We start from the raw sequence: 21,293 nt of genomic DNA on the forward strand, positions 1-21,293 counted from the left end.
CTACACACATAGTGGTGGTGGGCCCTTTGTGTGCCGTAGGCAGAGCGGCCCAGCCCAGCCTGGTGGCTGACAGGCATGTGTCTTTGTTAAGTCAGTTCCTATAATGGCTCTCATATGTGGCCCATTTCCTTCGGGCCCACAAAGGCACAGGCCCTAACCGCACCGCCCGGGCCCTAGCTAACAGGCTAATTAATGACTGCAAAGCCGCACTCCTCCTCCTTCTCCTCCTCCTCCTCCTCCCCTCTGTTCTTCATTTATAACTCCTCTGTCTCCTCCTTCGCCTGCCCGCCTCCTCTTCCCTCTCCGAGCTCTTGTCCCCAGAGTGTTGTTTTCCTTTTGTTTTTACTTTTCAATTTCATCACGTTGAATTATTTTCTTCTGTGGATGATGGAGTCAGCAATCTCTTCCATAATTACTGTATACCACCCACTGTTAAAACATCATAAGCCCACTGTTTTTGGTGTTTATGTTGTGATTAATTACAGTAAAGAGCTTTTGACACAGAACTGCCCATGCATGACAGCTAATTGAGTTTCAACTGCAGCCATTCCTTGCAGGAAAAAAACTCTAACACTGGTTTATGAATCATGATATGTTGAAAATGTCAAACGTTTGCAGATAAGCTTCTTTACAGAGTTTCCCCTCACTCCTCTAAATCCCCTCTTTCACCTTCGTCAGTCCAAAGCTTTCCTCTTGTCATGAAAGCGCTGACGTTGGATGAGGTTCTGAAAAGTCTGGGCAGCTAAACCTGTGTTAAGACACAAACACAATAATCTCACACCCACACTCACATGCATAAGAGCTAATGGAGCAGGCAAATGGCTGTTAGACAGACAGGCGGCTCCTATGTCAGCACATACAGCTTCAGACACAATGACTCGGAAAGCCATGGAAGGCCCATAACGTCGATTGGACTCACCAGCTATGGAGAATGGCGAACTCTTGACTCTACAATGGCTCTCACTCCAGTGTATTAACCTGTGTGTTGGCCTATAGAAAAATGTTATAAGCATACACTAATCCTGTGCGCTTCAATTAAAAATCCTCTGGTGTCATTGTGCTCATGTGGGCGTAGCAAGATGGTTACTGAAAACAGAGAGGTGATATCATTTCTAAGTATGTTACACCTATGTTCTTAAAGCTGCATCAAGCAAAGTCTGACCACTAGGGGGCAAAAAAGCCCCACACTAGTGCAAAGTTAGCTTCTCGAGTGGCTAAGGCTAACATGTCAGCAAATGGTCACTACTTAGATACGCGAATATCAAGTATCTTGATTTTAGTTTTTAATATGTAGGGTACCATAGAATCAGTGTATCTAGGTACATTTACTCAAGTTTTCTGGTACTTGTACTTCAGTTTTTCCATTTTCGGCTACTTTATACTTCCACTCTACTACATATTGGAAAACAATATTTAAGTTTTTACCCACTACATAATTTGATAACATTAGTTGCTAGTCACTTTTCTGATTGCATGCTGCATAAGAGTCAAATAAGTGCACTTTTATATTAACGCATTTTATTAACAATCAGATAACATTAGTTCAGGTAATCAGAAAAGTAATGAACACCGGATGGATCTGATAATTGGCAGGGCTGATGACCAGTCAACCCACAGCATACGATATTTACATACATGTAAATATATGTACAATTGACTTTTATTTGTACTTTTGAGACTTTAATCTTTATTTGTATCAGTGACTTTTACTTTGCCGAATTGATGTTTTAACACAACATCAAGTATGATTTTTGGGTACTTTATACAACACTGCTTAGAAACAGTTAAACCTTCACATACCTAAGCGACTTAATAGGTCAGTGTCTCTCAAAACGTTAAGATTTTTGCTACATACAGTAACAGCGACACACGTCCTGGACCCTTATCATACGGTCACAATTTGGTTAGGTTCAGGAAAACGCTGTGATTTGGCTTAAAATTACTATGTTACTTATGTAGCTTCCATTGCAAACATACCTACATTACCAACATTACTTTCATTACCCTATGTAAGTGACTCACTGACTTCTTGTTTCACTACAAACACGAAGAGCAGTCTCCTGATTAAAAGTTCTGTGCTTTTTCAACCCGACCGTCTGTTCCTGACCTCCATCCTGAAAATACTTTTTGCTCTTTTACTACTCCTCCAACTCCCCCTTGTGCAGTTCTAATAATTAACATAACCTCTAGAGGTCGTTGCCTAGTAATATACGTATATATGAGTTGTAATAAGCCACTTTCATTTCGACTTCTATGGTTGTTTTTCTGCTGAGGACAGGCTCTGAAAAGTCATCATCCAAGATGCCAAATCTTCATCGCTGTGACGTGTCTCCATTGCAGCATCTTGTCCTAGAAAATCATTTTTATTTCATGCTGCCAAATCCCTTAAATGACAAACATCATAGGTCATTTTCATTTGGATTAGGAAAGTGACAAAGCCAGATGTTTACCTTTAAGAAATTGCGCTACCTCAAGTGAAGTGATGGACAACATTAAGGGACTGCACGGTCTGTACCTGCCAACTGCACAACCAGACGACTCCATTTCTTTCTTTCAACACACAGACGCACCACATACGTCCTCATTGCCCCCTCACCCTACTGCCCATACACAAGAGGACCATTAATTCTGAGTGTGTGTCTGCGTGTGTACACATGTTCCTTGTGCCTAGGTGTGTATGTTGATGTGTCTGGTGGGCAGTTAGAGGAAGGGGGCCTTGTGTTTTCTTAGGGGCTGAGTAGAGCGGGGCCCCCGCAGCACCACCTTCCCCAGTCCATTCATCCAGCCCCCCCTCTCCCATCGGTAAAAGAAGATCTTTGTGTGTTTGCACTAGTGAAGCAGCCCCAGTCAGTCCCAGTGTTCCCAGAGGAATACAATGAATGGGAGCATTTTGTCCCACTCTATAACTTCCACCCCCCCCCACTTCTCTCTTCTTCTTTTTCTTTTTTTTTCTTTGCCGTTCGGACAGACAGACTTGTTTTTATTCTCTCTTCATTCCCTTCTCTCCTTGTCACAAGACGTCGGACGGCTAGTGTCTGTGTGTGTGTATGGGAATGCCTCAAATGTGCCCTGAATTTCCAATGTGTGTGTGTGTGTGTGTGTGTGTGTGTGTGTGTGTGTGTGTGTGTGTGATGAGGGCCTCTCAAGGTAACTCTATAAACAACATCAGTCAGGTGAGGGACACATGTATCTGCATGCTTACCGAACAATGATAACTGTGGGTAATACAGACATCTGATGTTTAGCTGTGGCAGAGAAGCATGCTTTCTCTCTCTCTCTCTCTCTCTCTCTCTCTCTCTCTCTCTCTCTCACACACACACACACACACACACACACACACACACACACACACACACACACACACACACACACACACACACACACACACACACTACCCTTGACCTACAAAATTACCAATACCAAAACTTCCTGTTCTCGAGGTCTACACAGAAATATAGAGAAACAAGGCAACTACACATACTTTATACACCTCTTTTCTTTTAGATCGATACAAATTGTTTGATATTTAAGTTCTGTTTTGTGAGTGGGTTGCATACAAGGTTTTCAGTTAATTTCATGAAATGAAATATGTAAAAAACAAACAAAAACAAAACGGTTGGAAAAATTCCAAGAGCCAAAATTGATATCTTACCCAAGGATATCCAATTTTTAATTATTGTAAACAGTGGAAAGCAGTAAATCTCCACGTTTGAGAAACGAGAACTGCAAATGCTTTTTGCAGTTAATCAATCATCACATTTGTTGTCGATTAATTTTCGGTAGATCTTCATGCAGATCAACTAATCTCTCCAGCTCTTCAGCAAACACTCACAAGTCAAGGATGGCCCTGTTCATCCCTCTCACTCTATTTAATCATGCTCTTTGAACCTCTCTACCGCAACTCCTTTCACACCCCCCAGCACACTCAAACGTCCCAGGAGGACGGTCATCTAATTCAACAACGTGAACCCGGCAGCACAAATGCAAAAAAAAAAAAAAAACCACACTGTAACCGCACAACATGCTGATTGTGTAAATTTGGGCTCTAATGATGAAACGTCCCAGGAGGACAGTGGGAGGGATCAGTGTGGCTAATGAATTGGTAGTAAAGAAGATGAATAGAGGTGGATGGCATTGAATGGAGGTAAAGAGGGAAATGGGGGGAAAAGGAGAGGTGTCAACAAGCGCTTATTTTTGAGGACGGAGTAAAAAAAAGAAATGAAAAAAAAAAACGGGGGAGCGATGGAAGATGATGGAGGAAAACATGACTTGAACTGTAACATATTTAGAGAGACAAAGACTCAGAGTTGATCAGTGGAGGATGTAAGTAGATGGAGCAAACTGAACCTAAAAGAAAAATGTGGGAAGCACAAAGGGACGAAATGGAAAAGAGAAAAAAAGAGCAAGAGATGAAAAAGGGGGACTGTCAGGAATAGAAACAAAAATAATTTGAAATTAAGAAACAGACGAGTGAGTGAAATAAAAACAACAAATGCCGCAGAATGACAGACAAGAGATGGAAAACTGAGGTATACAGGTATACAGTGTTAATAGAAATGGCAGAACGTATTACATGTCTCTGTCTGTAACAAATTTTAGAAGTTAATTTCTTGTCATTCCTTCTGCTTATAGTTTTAATGTGTGTAACTAACATATGCTAAGATCAATAACAAGTCATTAAAATATCAGTTTAAAAAGCAAGTGGTTTAAAGGTGTAATAACTAAAGTTCACCTTTGAAATATTCCTGTTTGTTAAAAAGTTTAATTCCCAACTCATCAAGAAATGATGTTTAGGGATGGCTGCTGACCCGACGACCTACAGTCCCAGTGTGGAGTGTTGGAGTTGGGTACTCCACCTTTTATGCCTTTAGCATGTTTGAAAAAAATGTGAGATACATGCCTTAGCTTTCGGACAGGAGTGAGAAGAAACAAAAAGAAGCAAGGACAGAGAGAAAGTAAAGAAAAGGAGACGCAGTTGGTAATGAGACAAACAAATTAAACAGGTCAGAATAAGATGAAGAACAGAGAGAAAAATTGTGATTAAAGGCAGAGATGGAAGGGAAGGGAAGGGAGTGAGACAGTCCAGTGGTTTAGCACAACCAGCCTTAATAGATTCCTGCAGGCGCATCTTTGATTTGCTCTCGTCAGTTCGAGCCCTCAGTCCCTTAACTCAGTCTTTAAGAGTCTTTCAAGCCGACATGAAAGGCGGCTCTTACTTCTCTCTGCTGTTTTAAAGGCATTTTGTTTCACATTTCTACACTTGTCTCTCAAGAATGTACATTTTTATTTGTCTCTGTCTCTGAAGTCTGTCTCTTCAACCCGTCGGATCATTTGGTTCTTTAATTCTACATATATTTGTTCTTTTTTTATGCTGTATATGAGCTGTGCTCTCTTTTACCTCATTCTTGCCTCTTTATGTCGATCAACTATTTTACATTTTTATTATATTTCAGTCATTTTTAATTAACCATTTTGTTTCTGCATTCAGTGTGTATATGTGTGCAACATTCGAACATGGCCTCAATTCCCAAAACGTTGGGACACCCACACCCACTTGCATTCATTTGCAAACAGCTGCGTTTACTGACAAGGCTTTTATGACGTGTTCCTGAGCCCATGCAGTAATATCCTTAATATGATCATGTGTTTCACAAAGTGGTGAACCTCGCTCCATCCTTGAATCCATCACCTGTGATCAATCAAACAGGTGTTTTTGGAGAATTTCACAACTTCAATATTATCATGTTATGTAGTTTTTTTAAAAAGCATTATGCGATTTTTTTTTAACCTAACGACATGTTTCATGTAAGGCCTTTAATAAACATCTTCTTCTTCTCTCCCTCCCTCCTCTCTCACAGGTTCAGGGTCACATGCCTCCTCTGATGATCCCAGTGTTTCCTCACGACCAGCGGTCTCTGGCTGCCGCCGCTGCTGCACAGCAAGGCTTCCTCTTCCCACCAGGCATGTCCTACAAGCCAGGTATACACACACACACACACACACACACACACACACACACACACACACACACACACACACACACACACACACACACGCGCGCACATTCACTCACACACACACGCATTGAACAATTGCCCAATATATAACAAACTGGCGAGTGTTAAGGAAATATAGGTTTTTTGGGTTAACATTCACCCCCCTCAAACAAAAGCGCTACGACTCTGACAGATCTCATTAACTATAAAAGAAACTCTCTCTCTCTCTCTGTGTCTGCCACACATGCACTCAAACACTGGGATCCCAGTCTATGTTAATGAAGTGTGTCAGGTGAGGAATGTTCTGGAAATGAGCATAGAGATTTACAAGCACTGCTTGTTCGCGTCAGGAACAATACATTGGACACAGCAAGGACTGGAATGTCTCTTTTATGGCATGCTGAAAGCATGTCAGTTGCACAACACATCTGCAACATGGAATTTCACACTTTCTCACACACACGCACGCACAAACATGCACACACGCCCAGCAATGTACACAGACGGAAAAAGCAGACAGATGAATCGCATGCATTCCCAAAAACACACTTGAAAAATTGCATGCATGTTGCACATTTAAGCAACAAGGATTTTGCATAAACAGACACACCAAACATTTTCTATACAAGCAGAAACACTCACTTCAAGTACACCGTCTGATTTGCGCCACCACCTGCTTTCTTGCTCTCTCCTTGTCCTTCACACATTCCTCTCTTCCATGCATTCCTCCAGGTGCTCGCCCGACGCCACACACCACTGACCCTTCATACTTCATACAAAAAAATCCATGTTTATTCCTACTGCGTGAGCACACACTCCCACGGGGCTGCAAAGAGAGTCAGAAATGAGGAAAGGGATTAAAAAGCCATTATTCTATACTCTCCTTTGACTTTGGTCTGTTCTCAACAAAGGCTCTGACATGGAAAGCCTTTTAGGGACAAACAGTGGGGGTTATACACGGTGCTCGTATATGAATTTATGAGTGCATCCCAATGAGGGAGCACTGGACTTGAACTCTGCTCGCCCTGGTCTCAAGCACCCATGTGTACCGACAATGAGCGTTATTATTAACCTTCGAATAAAACACTCGTGACCCTTCATGTTTCATTTGCCATGAATAAAAACATGAGAGCAAGCGAGGAACAAGGAAGGAGACAAAAGGCGAGACAGAGAGAGACACAGACAGACAGACAGACAGAGGGCTGTCTGAAGGTAAAGAGCAGGTTAGTTCTTGTACCTCCCCCCACCTCTCTATACAATATGTGTTGTTTTGGTGTTTCAACAGGTGAGAACTACCCCATGCAGTTCATTCCATCGACAATGGCAGCTGCAGCAGCATCTGGACTTAGCCCATTACAACTACAGGTAAGATGTATACCTGTAGTTATACATCTGCATGTATAGAAGACACATGTTTGTCATTGGAGGGAATCAACCTTAAAAAGAAAGTGCACAAAAAAGGATGGGTAATGTCCTCTCACAACAAACGTATCACAGTGAAGTGTGGAAAAGTAAGGGTGTGGAGGTTGGTGGGTGTATATGTTTGTGTGATCTATACTTCACTTTCACCTGGATTCATTCCTCAACTCCCAAAAAGGTTGCACTCAGGATGTATGTCATTTTTATAAATTTCTTTGGAGAGAACTTTTCAATTTTAGCCATGACTAAAACCCCAAAGTCCTTCCTTAACCAAAAATTACTTTAACTTAAACTAAAGAAAACCTTGTGTTCAACTTCTCCTTTCAAAGTGGAGTAAAAGAGAGGTGCCGAGTTGGAAACCATGTCAGGGCAAAGGCCGACAAAGCAAACTAAATAAGTGCCTCTTCAGTATGTCTACAATGATAACTCAAGTGAGTGTTTCACAGACCGAGCCATGAGGGTGAGGGTTTGTAGAGTGACAAAGTACATATGGATCTAATCCTGAGGGTGTAACCAGCAGGCCAGAACCCAAGACGATTGTGCAGAAGTCAGTTGATAAATAGAAAAGACAGTCAAGATAAGAAACCTTGGCAAACTAAATCAAACTCCTTCTTGTTCTGACCTTGCCCACAGTTCAAGGGGGCATAAAAACCTGTAACATCTTCATAAGATAGACGAAAACCACTTGCCTCCAATCAAATGCCTGCGACATTTTCATAAGATGGAAGAAAAACACTTGCCTCCAATCAAATGCACGAAACCTTTTTTTTACTTCTCAGAGGAGATCAAGAGGCCAAGGCTAATATAAAACTTGCTGAGTGTCTGGAAGAATTTCTTGAAAAAAACGCACTGGCAAGACTTGCAAAAAAGGAAGCTGCATGAAAAGTGGTAATCATCATGACAGAAGGTCTAACTTCAACAACAGAAAACAGGCGATCCCTGGAAAGTGCAGATTCTTGGCCAGTAAAATAACCATTAAATTGAAAAACAAAGTTGCTGCTACCTGCGACAAGTATTATTTTCTGATAGCTGCACCGCGTCGCAGGATACATTCTTCCAAAGAACATCGACAAGAGCAATATGATGATGTTTGAATGGGCAGGGAACACAAACGGATGCATGCATTTCTTTATGAATTTGAATAAAGTTAACTTTTTTCAATAAAGCAGCATGACCCTGCGGTGAGAGATGAAGCTTTATAGCCTGACGCTAACATGCTAGCGCGCTTATCTGCTGCCTGTCAGCTGTGTGAGACAAAAGCTGTTATGATGAATCACACAGGAATTCCGCCCCACCAGCGCAACACCTGGCCCCGGCAATTCATCAAATATTTTATTGCCGCTTGACACCTGTGGTTTGAAAATAGCACTTATCCATAATGGTTATCATAGAGCATATTTGCAAAGAAAAAACAAAGTGAAACAAAAACAAAAAAAAGAAAGAAAAGAAAAATGGAGTCGTTACTCCCTAAAGGCTGTTTGGAATTTCTCAACACGGCCCCGTCGCCCCTCCTGCTGTACCTACTATCAGAGGACAGAACAAAAGCCCTCAAATGCTTTTTCACTGGCAAACAATGTTGCTTCATCATGTCAGCCATTACCATAGCATGGCTTTTGGATGTTACAAGAATCCTTATCTCAGTTTATTCAATTTGAATTGTGGTTTTTCACTTATCGAGGCCCTCATTAGCCGCTATTGACTTTGCAAAGCGCCGTGCTGCGCTGAGGGGATGGGAGCCACGGCGCAGCCTATCTCCACTCCTGGCTTTGAAATGATCAAAAGAGTCTCTTACCTCTTACAAGAGTGAGAGGTAAGAGGATGAATGATGTCGGAGATGCAAACTCATTCACATTTAAACACTGCCTGAGACGGGGAGAATGAGAGGCAGAGAGGAACCTGAATGAGAGAGGAAGCTTCTCATCACGGCGTTGGCTGAAATCGAGTTGAAGACAGAAGACAGAGAGCGTGGGGGAAGTGTTTATGAGGGGAAAAAAAAAGGATGATTATCTGAGGAATTTTTGTGAGACGGAGGCGCTGGCTCCCAGCACATGTTTGGACATTGTTTTGACAACAATGCCTCCGCCAAAAGCAATCATGACGAGATTTATGAGTTGTACTTGTTTGGTTATGTATCTTGATTTCGAAAATTTGCCAGCAGCGCTCTTTGTGCAGTGATACAAAGCACTTTTATCATTTCAAAAAAAGAAATCGTACAGAAACTAGATGAGATGGACACAATGAAACACCTGCACAGTGTGCTTCTATCCAGTCCAACGGCCTTGCAGGATATGCTGTACTTTGTGACGTTGACATTGTTCGGCCTCTTGAAGTGAATCAACCCTTCACTTGGACCGCTGTAGACATGTAACATATATAATGTAAGGTCGCATCATTCTGGAGTGTCTTTGCTGTGCATGAGCTGCTTGTTTGTGTGGCAATGAGCTCGACAATTACAGGGTTTCCCTCAGAAAAATGTGTAATAGATCCTTTCATTTTTCAGACTGAAAACATTTTCTATTTTCCAACATTACAAAGTATTGGTTTGAACGATTACTACACAGTCAACATATCATGTGACCCACAGCTAGGTCAGTCTGACAGATCGTGGACACGTCTTGACTCTTTATCAATGTAATTACTGTGTAGTTGTCTAAATGGTAGCCAAATTCTTTCCCAGTTTGGCGCAACAATGCATTATATGAGCAGTGTAGGTTATTAGAATTTCCAAATCAGTTTTATATTACAGCTACTATGTTGAGTAATGCAACGTTACTGTGTTGCTGTAGGTATGTAGGGCAGGTTAAGGGTACTTCACGTCAGCTGCTAGCCAAAAAGCTGAACAAACATCGTAGGATGAGGGAGAGAGTATACTTTCAACGGCGGGAAATTAGCGTCTCAGTCAGTTAAATATGCAAAGAACAGCAATGTCCGTAGCAAACTTTGCGCAAGCAGCAAAACGCTTTCAACCGTGAAAAATACAACATCTAATTTACTGAGGCTTCTGATACAGCAGCACAGCGAAGCAAAACTTGTTGAGAAAAAGAAGGAGAAAAAACAAAAAAAAAACAAAAAAAACCTGCCGGTGCTGACAACAAGGCATCTACTGCCAGGGAAGCAGCATGCACTCCTAAGTATCGCTCTCTGCACTCCAGCTAATGAACTGAACTGGATTTCAGGGCAGAACACAGTGTGGAGAGACGTTAAGTAAAACAAGATGTAGAGAAGCTCGCAAAGTAATATAGTATCGTAACATCTACTGTTTTTTACTGTTGATACTAAGAAATAAGCAAAGTAATATTATCACTTTGTAATGGCTTAATAAGTAAAAAGTAAATTGCACAATGCAGCTTATGGCAGAGATGACCTTTTCTGTGTCATGTAGCACCTCCTCGTGTTTAGATGTAATCACTTCTCCTGATGGTAGCACAGGTCTTTATTTAAGGTCAGGCTGCTCTGCTGCACACTTCTGCAGGAAACCCTGAACTAACCTGATTCTGATGTCAGAGATTAACATCTAAACTGACGAGTGGAACAGAGACATTTGACGTCTTTACATCCTGCACTATCTTATAAGCCCTTTGGCCTGCATGTAGCCATCGCGGTTACGCTGTAGTGCCACAGTGGCTCTCTCTCTCTTTCTCAGCTCTGGCTCTGCTTTCCTTATGGGCTCTGCCTTTGGGAGGTGAGGGACAACAACAGCACTGAAAATCCGATTTCTCACGATTTTGTGAATGGCTCATCACTTATTTAGCACGCATGAAACTGTCTCTGGCCTTTGCTTCTGGCTTTGACCCTTTGACTCTGCTGTTTGTTGTTTGTCATGTTTGGTGTGAAGTGAGGCCAGATAAACTGTTGAACTCACTAAAAATAATATAAAAATGCATCGGACAGGCAATTGCGTATGCAGAATGGAATGTATTATGGGTTGTGGCAAACATAAGATTTGATTTTTGAAGTTTCATGTACTAATAAGCCATTAATCATCATTTGTGATCAATTGAATATGTTTTTCCTTTGTGTGAGTCAGTCAGTTGGGATGTAAATAAGCCACTGCTGTGAAGGCGTTGATAATTTCTTAACTTGGCAGTCCAGCGCACACACTGAGTTTTTGTCTGTTTTTGAGTGTTTTTTATTCATTAGTCTCAGTTACACTCCACTTCACAATAGCCTCGGCTCCAGTGTGTGAAACTGTGCATTATCCTATAAAAAGGCATTGTAAATACACAATTACACCATGTTAGTTCTGCATTAGCAATCTCCTCTGCTACATGTGGTCAAGTACACACCAGCTGGCATCCAACCCGTTTAATGCCAGATCAGTACTCAGTGCAGGATGGACAGATGTTCTGGCCAGACGCTTCCAGATGTTTCATAGACTGCCTCTTAGCATGCCTTTGGACAGCTGGCTGGCACGAATGGTCAACAGTGCATTCAGAATAAACCTGCAAGCAACAAGATGTTTGCTGATTCTCCAAAACATTAGAGAAGATATTCACAAGTATAAGCAAAATGCAAATGCAAAGCAATAATTGTTAATCTCCTTTGTTTTATGCTCTAATCAGCTGAAGAAACATATCGAATTAAAGGCAGGACAACAGAAATATTTGGTAAAAGCTGACATGTCGTGCCTGACTCAACACAATTTCGATAGCACAAATGTTTTTATCAGTGTGGGAACTTCATCGGGTCAATTGTCTCCAGAGCCTCGCAGTAGACCCCTTCACAAACAGTGGATTCCTGCTGAAGAAAGGCCTCCTTTGTCGTGGCTAATGCGAGTGAAATACAGTTTCTAAGCAGACATTCTTGTAGAAATCATAAGACATTTCTCGCTGTCTGTCTCCATGTTCTGCCTATTTCTGTTTCTGTGTCTGTGGCATGGAGACGATAGTGAGCAACAAACTTCTGTGCCCCAGAGTCATGGATTCTTTCTCATTTCCAACATACATAGATTCAGCCAGAATGGCTTTCTTTGTCATAAAATCAGGACAATGATTGGAAGGCAATCAGATGTGATTAGTCTCGACTTAAAAACGAAGCATCTGTTCCATAAAAGAGAACTGGAAGTGAGATAATGGTTGTCTTTATGCAGCCTGCCTCTCTGTGTATCTCCTTCACTGTCTTGGACACGACTCACCCTCCCAGTGAAATATTCACCCTCTGTGTGGGCTAGCTCAGTGGCAGTCGATCCATTTCACCCCTTCCTCCTCCTCCTCCTCTCTCTGCAAACCTGCTGAAAAAGACAAAACCCCATTTGTTTTGTGTACTCCTGAGATCGATCGCAGCTCAACACTAAGAGAGGCCGGCTAAAGGGATTCTTCACTCAGTCTTAATAGGACAGGCCGGTCTGAGCCCGGAGGTGGCTGCTGGCAGGCTACATTACAGCAGTCTGACAGTGCTGCCCACACCCAGACCACAACAACATCACCTTCTCTGTGCTTAAGGATTAGGCCGAAGTAGGCCAAGGCTATTGAAAAACCTGCTGATGATCGGGACGGTCGAAAATGACGGACTAATCATTTGGATTTGAGTCAAATTAGCACTAACGTCTGAAGGCCGGTCAGTCTGGACAGCTGTGGCGTGGCTCTAGGCTCTCTTTGTCAATTTGTAATTTAGGAAATTGCAGCATTGTCTTCCCTTGGGGTTTGACTGAATGGCGAGAGCTGTAGTTGGGGTTGTTTACGCTGCACATTGGCCTCCCCAGTCGCCAATCAATCTCGGAGTGTCTCCGAGAAACAGAGGAAAAATAAAGTAAAAGCTCTGATTCTCAGTCTTTTGTTTGTTCAACAGTTCCCACTTCTTACTAGGAATTGCTGATGGAATCGCTGCTAACAGCACAATAGCCGTGGGTGTGTGTGCACACAAGCGGGCGTAGGTGTGAGATCCTAACTGTGTGTTTTACCTCAAAGACTCGTGTGTCTGCTCCCCTTAGAGCTGTAAGAATATCAGGCATCACCAGAAGTAACTCTGCGGTCGGCGTGATTGACGCGAGAGGCCTCACCACCAGCCATTCAATGCACATTCTTACGGGGATCTCATATCGCCAGGGGTTGGCCCGAGCACTCCTGGTGCCTTCCAAGGAAAATAAGCGGCGTGACATCAGGGCTTTGTTTCAACGGCGAGGCCCCTTCTGTTTGTGTTTAATATCGCTCCGAGAGAAGTGGAAAGAAGGCCAGCCAATTTCTCTGGCCCCAACCACTGAGCCTGGCGCTTCAGCGGTGAAGCGACGGTGGTCTCGTGTGTCTGCAGCGCAACACTCTCTATCCCCCTTTCTCTATCGCGCACTCTTTGCCTTTGGATCTCAGGTCCCAGGAGGCTTTGCAGTTTTGACTGCAGGGAAATCAGATCTCACAACACTGGGGGCCGTTTAGGCTGAGGGGGCAGAGAGCGAAAACAGAGACAGAAAGAAGCAGAGATGGAGGTGGATGGAGAGGATGTGAAGAGCGATTCTGGAACAAAACAGTGGACTAGAGGAAAAAGGGAGAGATCAAAAGAGAGGAGGACAAAAGTAAGAAACGTAGAAGGAGGGAGAGAGTATAGATGAGGTGAGAGCAACGAAAAATGAGAGGAAACCAGGAAAGCAGAAAAGAGAGAACGAGTGGAGGGAGTCTTAAGTGAAGGCCAGCCATGTCTGGGTGGTTTTCCTGAGGACAGGCTCTTTGATACTCCAGTACTCACACTCCAATGCATTTAGACAGGGGTTGACAGTGGTTACAGGCAGTGGTTTGTCTGGCCAGCTAGCTTTGATTTAGAAGACCCTGGACTGGGCCGAGTATTTGACTCTTTGATTTTTGTTGGATGGAAAATCGGTACAGGTTTTTTTTAAAGTATTTTTTTTGTACATTTAATGTTTTCGTCCAACCCTGGAGGCAGATGGCTTTCAAGCTTTCTATTATTTTTACAATATTTTAAAGTGTTTTTCAATTGACTCCTGCCCAAAATGTAATTTCAGTATGACTACACCTACTTAAACATGATTCGCCACTATTGTCTTTGGGATTAAATTTCGAGAAGAAACCCAATTGTCTGCACTGTTCATGATTAGTCTCAAGTGTATTCTAGGACCCATGCTGTTTGCAGCCCTTATTTTATTGTATTTTATTTGACTATCATAAGCCAAGACTTAAAAAAAGGTTAAGTATTCAGGATTACAAAAACAGCCATGCAGCTCTTTTCCATTGTGGTTCACATTGTTTTTTGAGATATAAAGGAAACCAGCCCTTTATTGTTCACAATACTGAGCCAGGCATTGTCTAAAAATCTAATTTCCATGCTCAGTCTCAAATTTGTGCAGATACAACTTAAGGAGGATTCAAGCAAAGCATTCAAATGTTTCTTTAGTTATTGTCTGGATTTATTTCTTGATGCAAATCGATACACAAGCTGCTCCCAGCATCTGTTGAAAGAATAAGTGTCAGAGATGGATTGTAGATAATTTAAGATAAAAATGTTTTGCTGGAGAGACTCCTTTATAAAGACTCGGCCCCCCCAAACAAATTTTCCATGTGTGTGGGACACTCCTGTCAACTTTGGATCAAGGTGTGTGTACATACACGCACATTTGTTTCCATGACTTCTGAGTGTGTTTGGCAGACACACACACTCATCAAACCTCAGAAGATGCGAGCAGCACCAGGGAGTGGATGCAAAAAAAAAAAAAACAACAGGATCAAGGAAAGAGAGAGAGAATGAAAGAGGAAAGCCACTGACTAGTTTCTGGCCAGCGATGTTAATAGCCTGTCGGTTTTGCTGGTTTCTTCCCTTTTTGCAGCAGCTCTATGCCGCCCAGCTGGCAAGCATGCAGATCTCGCCAGGAGCCAAGATGACTCCCCTCCCGCAGGCTCCCAACTCCTCCAGTCCCCTTTCCCCCTCTGCCCTGAAGAGCGAGAAGCGAGCATCCAGTCCTGTCGCTCAGGTTAAGGTGAGTCCTTTGTTGCAGATGCTGCAAAATCGTTTTATGTGATTTGGCACAGTTGTCTAAATGATTCAGCGGGATTTTCAGAGCCAGTTGTAAGAAATTGTGATTGAAAATATTGCGATTAAAGAGATAGCAGTTGGCAGAGACATGAAAATGTGACTATATTCAACCAACTACAAATTACATTACAGTATAAGGGATATATACGGGAGAAAAACAGCGTCTCTACGGTGCATAAAGTAACAGAAAAACACTATAAAACAAAGAAAAGAGTGAGGTCAGAGTCTATAATGTAGGAAAACACACAGGAATAATAACTGTGATAAGCAGTTCAAGTAAAAGTGAGAGGCTGGAAATTTGGAAGTTGTTGAAACAACGTTCTGCACATGGGCCTGTACTCTTCACCGTCAATTAGAAACAGCTTATTTAAAACTCACACACTGATACACACACACACACACACACACACACACACACACACACACACACACGCTCACAAACTGACACTGGCGCTGGCTGCTGTTTGGCAGGAGCCCAGACCCCTTCACTGGAGTGAGCGTACGCCTCATCTTTACTCGACGACGAGGCAGTAATGGAAGCCATGTGTGTGTGTGGGGCACAGCTGCAAACCGGCGTCACAATAGACCGGCGTCAGAGCTCACCGCACTCAAACAGTAGTGCTGCGCCTTCCAAAATCCCCACCCTCTACTAACCTCCGCATACGCTCGCCCCCACCCCCCCACTTTGGCATGCCACCCGCAGCCGAATTCAGTCAATTACACTTCCAATGGTGACCCGTTTTCACAACAAAAAAACATTTGCTTTAATGGTGCCTGTGTCACAGAATATACAATCCAAAACGTATATGTTCTTTATTTTAGTATTTAGCAAAAACATTATTGGGGAACTACAGTACAGATTACTTAAAACATATTGTGGCAATGGATGGAAAAAGCAGAAGTGGATTATGCTGCAGGACTGACATGTTTCAGTGCATGTTTTGACAGTTTTTCCTGCCTAGAAAACAAGACACATTTGAAATCCTTCATAAATTAATTTTACTGACTGAATGTGCTGCTAACCAGTCTAACCACCATTCAAGCCAACAGGTGGAGGTGGTGTTTGACTCTCTTTAAAGGTCCAGCGCGTAGGATTGAGGCGAATCTTGGCAGATACAGAACTTGATATATATAGTTTTTATTTATTTGTATAAGTGGATCCACCACGTTGCTCTGCCACGTTTTTACAGTAGCCCTGAATGGACAAAGCAAACAGAGGACATTTCTGTTCATTGTGTTTTTAGTGGCGACCGCTGGGAGGGTGAGATGTGGGGCGTTCCTGAAACACCTGAAGAGGTTGCAAAAATGAATTTAAGACATCCTAATATGATTATTGTGTCATGGAATTACAAAACAAACAAAATTGTGCGGCACAATGTTTAATTTTAAATGCTTAATGCATTTTTTTGAAATTTTTGACAGAATTTAAAACTAACAATGTGACAACGACATCTATGTTAGTTGGCTTGCCAGCGGTCTTCTTCTTCCTTGATTTTGTTGCTGCTGTTCCATGTTTATTGGTGCATTACTGCCACCGTATGTCAGTCAGTGGAATGATGTGAAAACTACTGGCAAGCCTTTCTACATTTCTGCAAAACCACAGATGAACATTTCAGCTTTTTGTATGTATTGTATTTCTCTCGTCACAAAAGCCACTTGATTAGGGTTAAATGAAACATTATGGTGTGGCTGATTGTAGCTGTTTTGGTCGCTATGATCATTGATGGAGATGGTCCAACTTTCTTTGACAAATAGCTGGTTTTGGTCGCCACAAAATCCACAGGAAATGTCCACAGGTTTCCTTAAAAAAACAAACTTGTTTGTTGCAATAAACAAGGATGTAAATATCCCCAGGTGTCCTTAGAAATACCCAGTGCTGTGAGATGGACTGTGGTTGGGTGTTTGGCAGTAATTGTTGGCGGTAATAATGCCGGTGTCAACTTTGGACGTATCTGTAGTTTTCAGAAACATTACTTGCTAACATTATATCCTGGCAACTGGGCTGTGAGGAACAGACATAATGAGGAACACAATTAAAACATGCTAGCAATGAGTAATGACACCAAATTATAGGCAGAATCGCACGCTCATGCTCGTTACGATAACTTCTATTACAGTTGCAAATATGGGTCATTTAAAACACATCCTGATCCACCAAACACTGTTATGTCTGTTCCACTAACAGGAAGAAGGATCCACACAGCCACTGAACCTCTCAGCCAGACCCAAGACAGCCGAGCCTCTTCGCTCACCGACGTCCCCGACACAGAGTCTGTTCTCTGGAAACAAGTCCAGCCCTACAGGCATGGGCAAGGGCCGAATCCCAAGCCCCATCTCCAACATGGGCAGGAACACCTCTCTGGGTAGGTAACAAACACATTCGTACACTACAGCACCAGTGTTTCCTTTACCACTTGGTAGACAGGGTGGGCCACTGCATTAGCACTCCAACTCTGCCTAAAAGAAGTACATTAATGTTGGCTTTACTGACATGTTCAATAAGAATCACAAGGTCTGCTGCTTCACCATGCCAGGACTTAATTCTGAGGGGAAACACTGACGTACTCTGCACATACATGTGCTCTCAGACACAAACAAACTCTCAGACACCAGCGTATTGTCCACATCTGTACAGTAGATACATCCAGAGCTAACACATCCTCACTCCAGTGTGAAACTGTGCCTTCCCCTCAACCGGAAAAACAAAAACATCACCCACCCAAACACCCTTCTCTGCGCCACACACAGACAAACCAGGCTGCGTCGCATGCGCCTGATAGACTGCAGACACCTCAACCCCACGAGGAGACCTGTGTGTGTGTGTATTGGTGTGTGTTTGTGTTTTACAGGAGTCCAAAGCCCTGTATTTAGCCCCAATGAAAACCCCGGCAGCGGAAGCAGTGAAACCCAGCACACGTTATTTGGTTTTTAAGAGCTTCCTCACATCATTGTCTGCCCGCGCTAGACCTTTTATGCCCCTACCTCTGCTATCTGTTATTAAGGCCAATCTAAACCCTCTCATTATATCCCCCCAGAAAACAATTTCACCAGCTCCTCTGGAGTGGCTTTGAGGACGCGTCGCTTGTGTTCCCTGCAAAGTTATTTTTTGCCCATTTTAACGGCCACCCAAGCATACAGGGCTTCCTACTTGTCTGCTAATTAAACGAGGAGGGCGACGGAAACTTTGCATCCTTTTATTTATTTATTTTTTTCATTCTTCAAATGTGCATCGGCTTCAAAAGTGTGAAGCAGGCGCATAAACAAGGGGGAGGAGGTTCGGATATGTGTAGACACAAGTGGACTGGAAAAACAACTTAAGCAGCAGTTGCCCCTGACAAGACTGGAAATAATAATTTCTTTACTGAGAAGTTTATGTAGCATTTTGTAGGAATCCGTATGCAGCGATTCTGGTTTTCACACCTACTGTGGACTTAGAGGAGCATGAAATCACACATGTGTAACAAACTGGGCTCTTCAGATTCTCAGGCAACCTGGAAAAAAACCAGAGCAAAAACTCAAAAAGTATATTTGTTTAAGTTCTTGTCAAAGTATCTCATTACATTTGAAATGGATAAATTCAGCCATTTATGAAAATTTGGTCATTATCTCCTCACCCTGATGCCAAAACAGGTGAATTTTTGTAGTCGCCAAAACATTTCTGGAGCTTCACAGCAAAACTCTGGTGCAGCATTCTCTGAACAACTGAAATAGTCGGGGACTTCTTTTATAACATAAAAACAACCAAATTAAGTCATTTGGGACATCTGGGCTTCCAGAGACGCGGATTAAGCTGGATGAGCAATTTTGATTTATTGCAGTTGTTATTTTCCATTTTTAAACAAATCCCCACCAACTACAGCTGTTTAGGAGAATGCTGCAGTGATGTTTTGCCGTGAAGCTCTAGAAATGTTTTGCGGACTACAAACCTCACCTGACTTACCATCTACATGGGGATGAGATTGATTTAATTTCCATTTTTGGGTGAAATTGTCCTTTCATGAAAGACACAACCACCTAGAAATTAACATTTTGGCTTTTAGACAATTTCCACTTGCTGTTATTACAAGCAAAGGCACACACCTAGTACTCATTGTTGTTTTACCCATTTTGGAAGCAGCATTTGCAAATCAAAATTTATAATACAGTTCCAAGTAGATGAACTCCTTGAAAAAAAGCAGTCTTGGCACATAAAAGCACAATTTAAAAGTTCAAAGGAGTTTTTCATTCCAGTAAGTCCCTGTTCTTTAAGAACTGCTTGGTTACAGTAAATGAAACAATACCAAAAAACCCAGGAAACCTATAGTCTCAGCTTTAGTATGACAGATGGGTTCTTCAATTAATACAGCCAACAATTTCCTGCCAAACACATTTTGTGACTTGAAATGATCAATTTCTTTATTTGTCTTTTCCTCTGTCCTTGTCTGGAGTGGTTTTGTTGGTAAAAATGGATCTCATATATATATTTCGACACAAATCAGAACACAGCGACATTTGAATCTGATGACAGTTGCAGGGTTGTTGCTCATGAAGCCAAGCTATTGTCAAATCTAATCAAACCGCTTAACCACACAGAATTGGCTTAGTTTTATTCTGACTTAAACTTGAATTGGTCCCTATTTATTCTTTAATACTTGTGGTTGATAATAAAGCCTGGCCTCTTGTATCCAAGCCACACACTCTTTGCCTTTCTTCCCTGTCCTGCCAGTCAAAGTGACACACCATCATCCTTCTCCCCACCCAGACATCCTGTCCAGCCTCAACTCCACAGCGCTGTTTGGGGACCAGGACGCGGTGATGAAGGCCATCCAGGAGGCGAGGAGCATGAGGGAGCAGATCCAGAGGGAGCAGCTCCACCACCAGCAGCAGCAGCAGCAGCCGGGACACCACAGTCTGGAGGCCAAGCTGTCAGCTCTGAGCAGCATGAGCCTCAACAACGGCAACAAGGTTAGAGGGACAGACAGATCACGTGTGGCTACATAGGAAGATGCACAGACACACTTGGCTGATAAGGTCTATAAGAATCACATGGTCTAAATGCAGTTTTCAAAGGCATTTTCTTTCATGTGGAGAAAGAATTCTGACTGAAACGCTGATGGGTCTGCGTGCACACATTCACATGAACTACACAAATCGAAGGATATACATGGTTTACAGTGCATGTGACACACATCAACAGGCTGGACCAAGTATTTGTTGAGGTACAATCTCTAATCTCATGCTACTTTGTATGTTCAGTTGACTATTTGCTTTGCAGACTAAGATTTTACACACACAACATATAATCAGCTTTAAGATAGACTGCACAATAGGGATTAAAGAAGGTAAAAGTAGCTTGATAAAAAGTTTGAAACTTTAAAGTAGCTCCACCTGAACCAAATAAAAGGCTGTTTGCCTGTAAATGCCTCAGTAATTTCATATTGGCACTCTAAACAGGACAATAAGTGAACAGGGTTGGGTTAGATTACTACTACTAAATGTAGTCAGTTATTAAATACAAATTACATGGCACCTTTTGCTGTAGCTGCCTAATCAATCAATCAATCAATCAATCAATCAATCAATCAATCAATCAATCAATCAATCAATCAATCAATCAATCAATCAATCAATCAGACTTAATTGTATAGCACCAATTCACAAAAGTCAGCTCACAACACTTTCCAAATTGAGCAGGTCTAAAACATTCTCCTTGATTGGCTTGCAAAAAATTCAGTCTAGTCTGAAAATGTTTGAATCAAATTTGGATCACAATGAAATTATTGCTCCCTGTACTGAGATTTTTTTTCTAAATATCTCATTTTCATTTTGTAAATAAAACGTATTTTGCATGTTCTGCATTCACAGTTAGTCAAATCAAATCAACAGCTCGACCCACACACAACCCGAACCGCCACCTCATAAATT

The 21,293-nt window shown here is 42.2% G+C and overlaps 1 protein-coding gene across 8 annotated transcripts in view; it reads left to right on the forward strand.

Annotated features, from left to right (window-relative positions):
• The window catches only part of LOC119024565 (transcription factor SOX-6-like), a 113,081-nt gene that overhangs the window by 74,724 nt on the left and 17,064 nt on the right, over positions 1–21,293 (forward strand). For all 8 annotated transcript variants that reach the window (XM_037107477.1, XM_037107481.1, XM_037107476.1 and 5 more), the window contains 5 exons: positions 5,859–5,979; positions 7,282–7,361; positions 15,184–15,333; positions 17,575–17,752; positions 20,131–20,333. In XM_037107477.1, coding sequence (XP_036963372.1) covers positions 5,859–5,979; positions 7,282–7,361; positions 15,184–15,333; positions 17,575–17,752; positions 20,131–20,333 — 732 coding nt within the window. The remainder of the gene's footprint in view (positions 1–5,858; positions 5,980–7,281; positions 7,362–15,183; positions 15,334–17,574; positions 17,753–20,130; positions 20,334–21,293) is intronic.

The sequence above is a fragment of the Acanthopagrus latus genome, chromosome 8, assembly GCF_904848185.1.
Source record: "Acanthopagrus latus isolate v.2019 chromosome 8, fAcaLat1.1, whole genome shotgun sequence".
NCBI lineage: Eukaryota > Metazoa > Chordata > Actinopteri > Spariformes > Sparidae > Acanthopagrus > Acanthopagrus latus.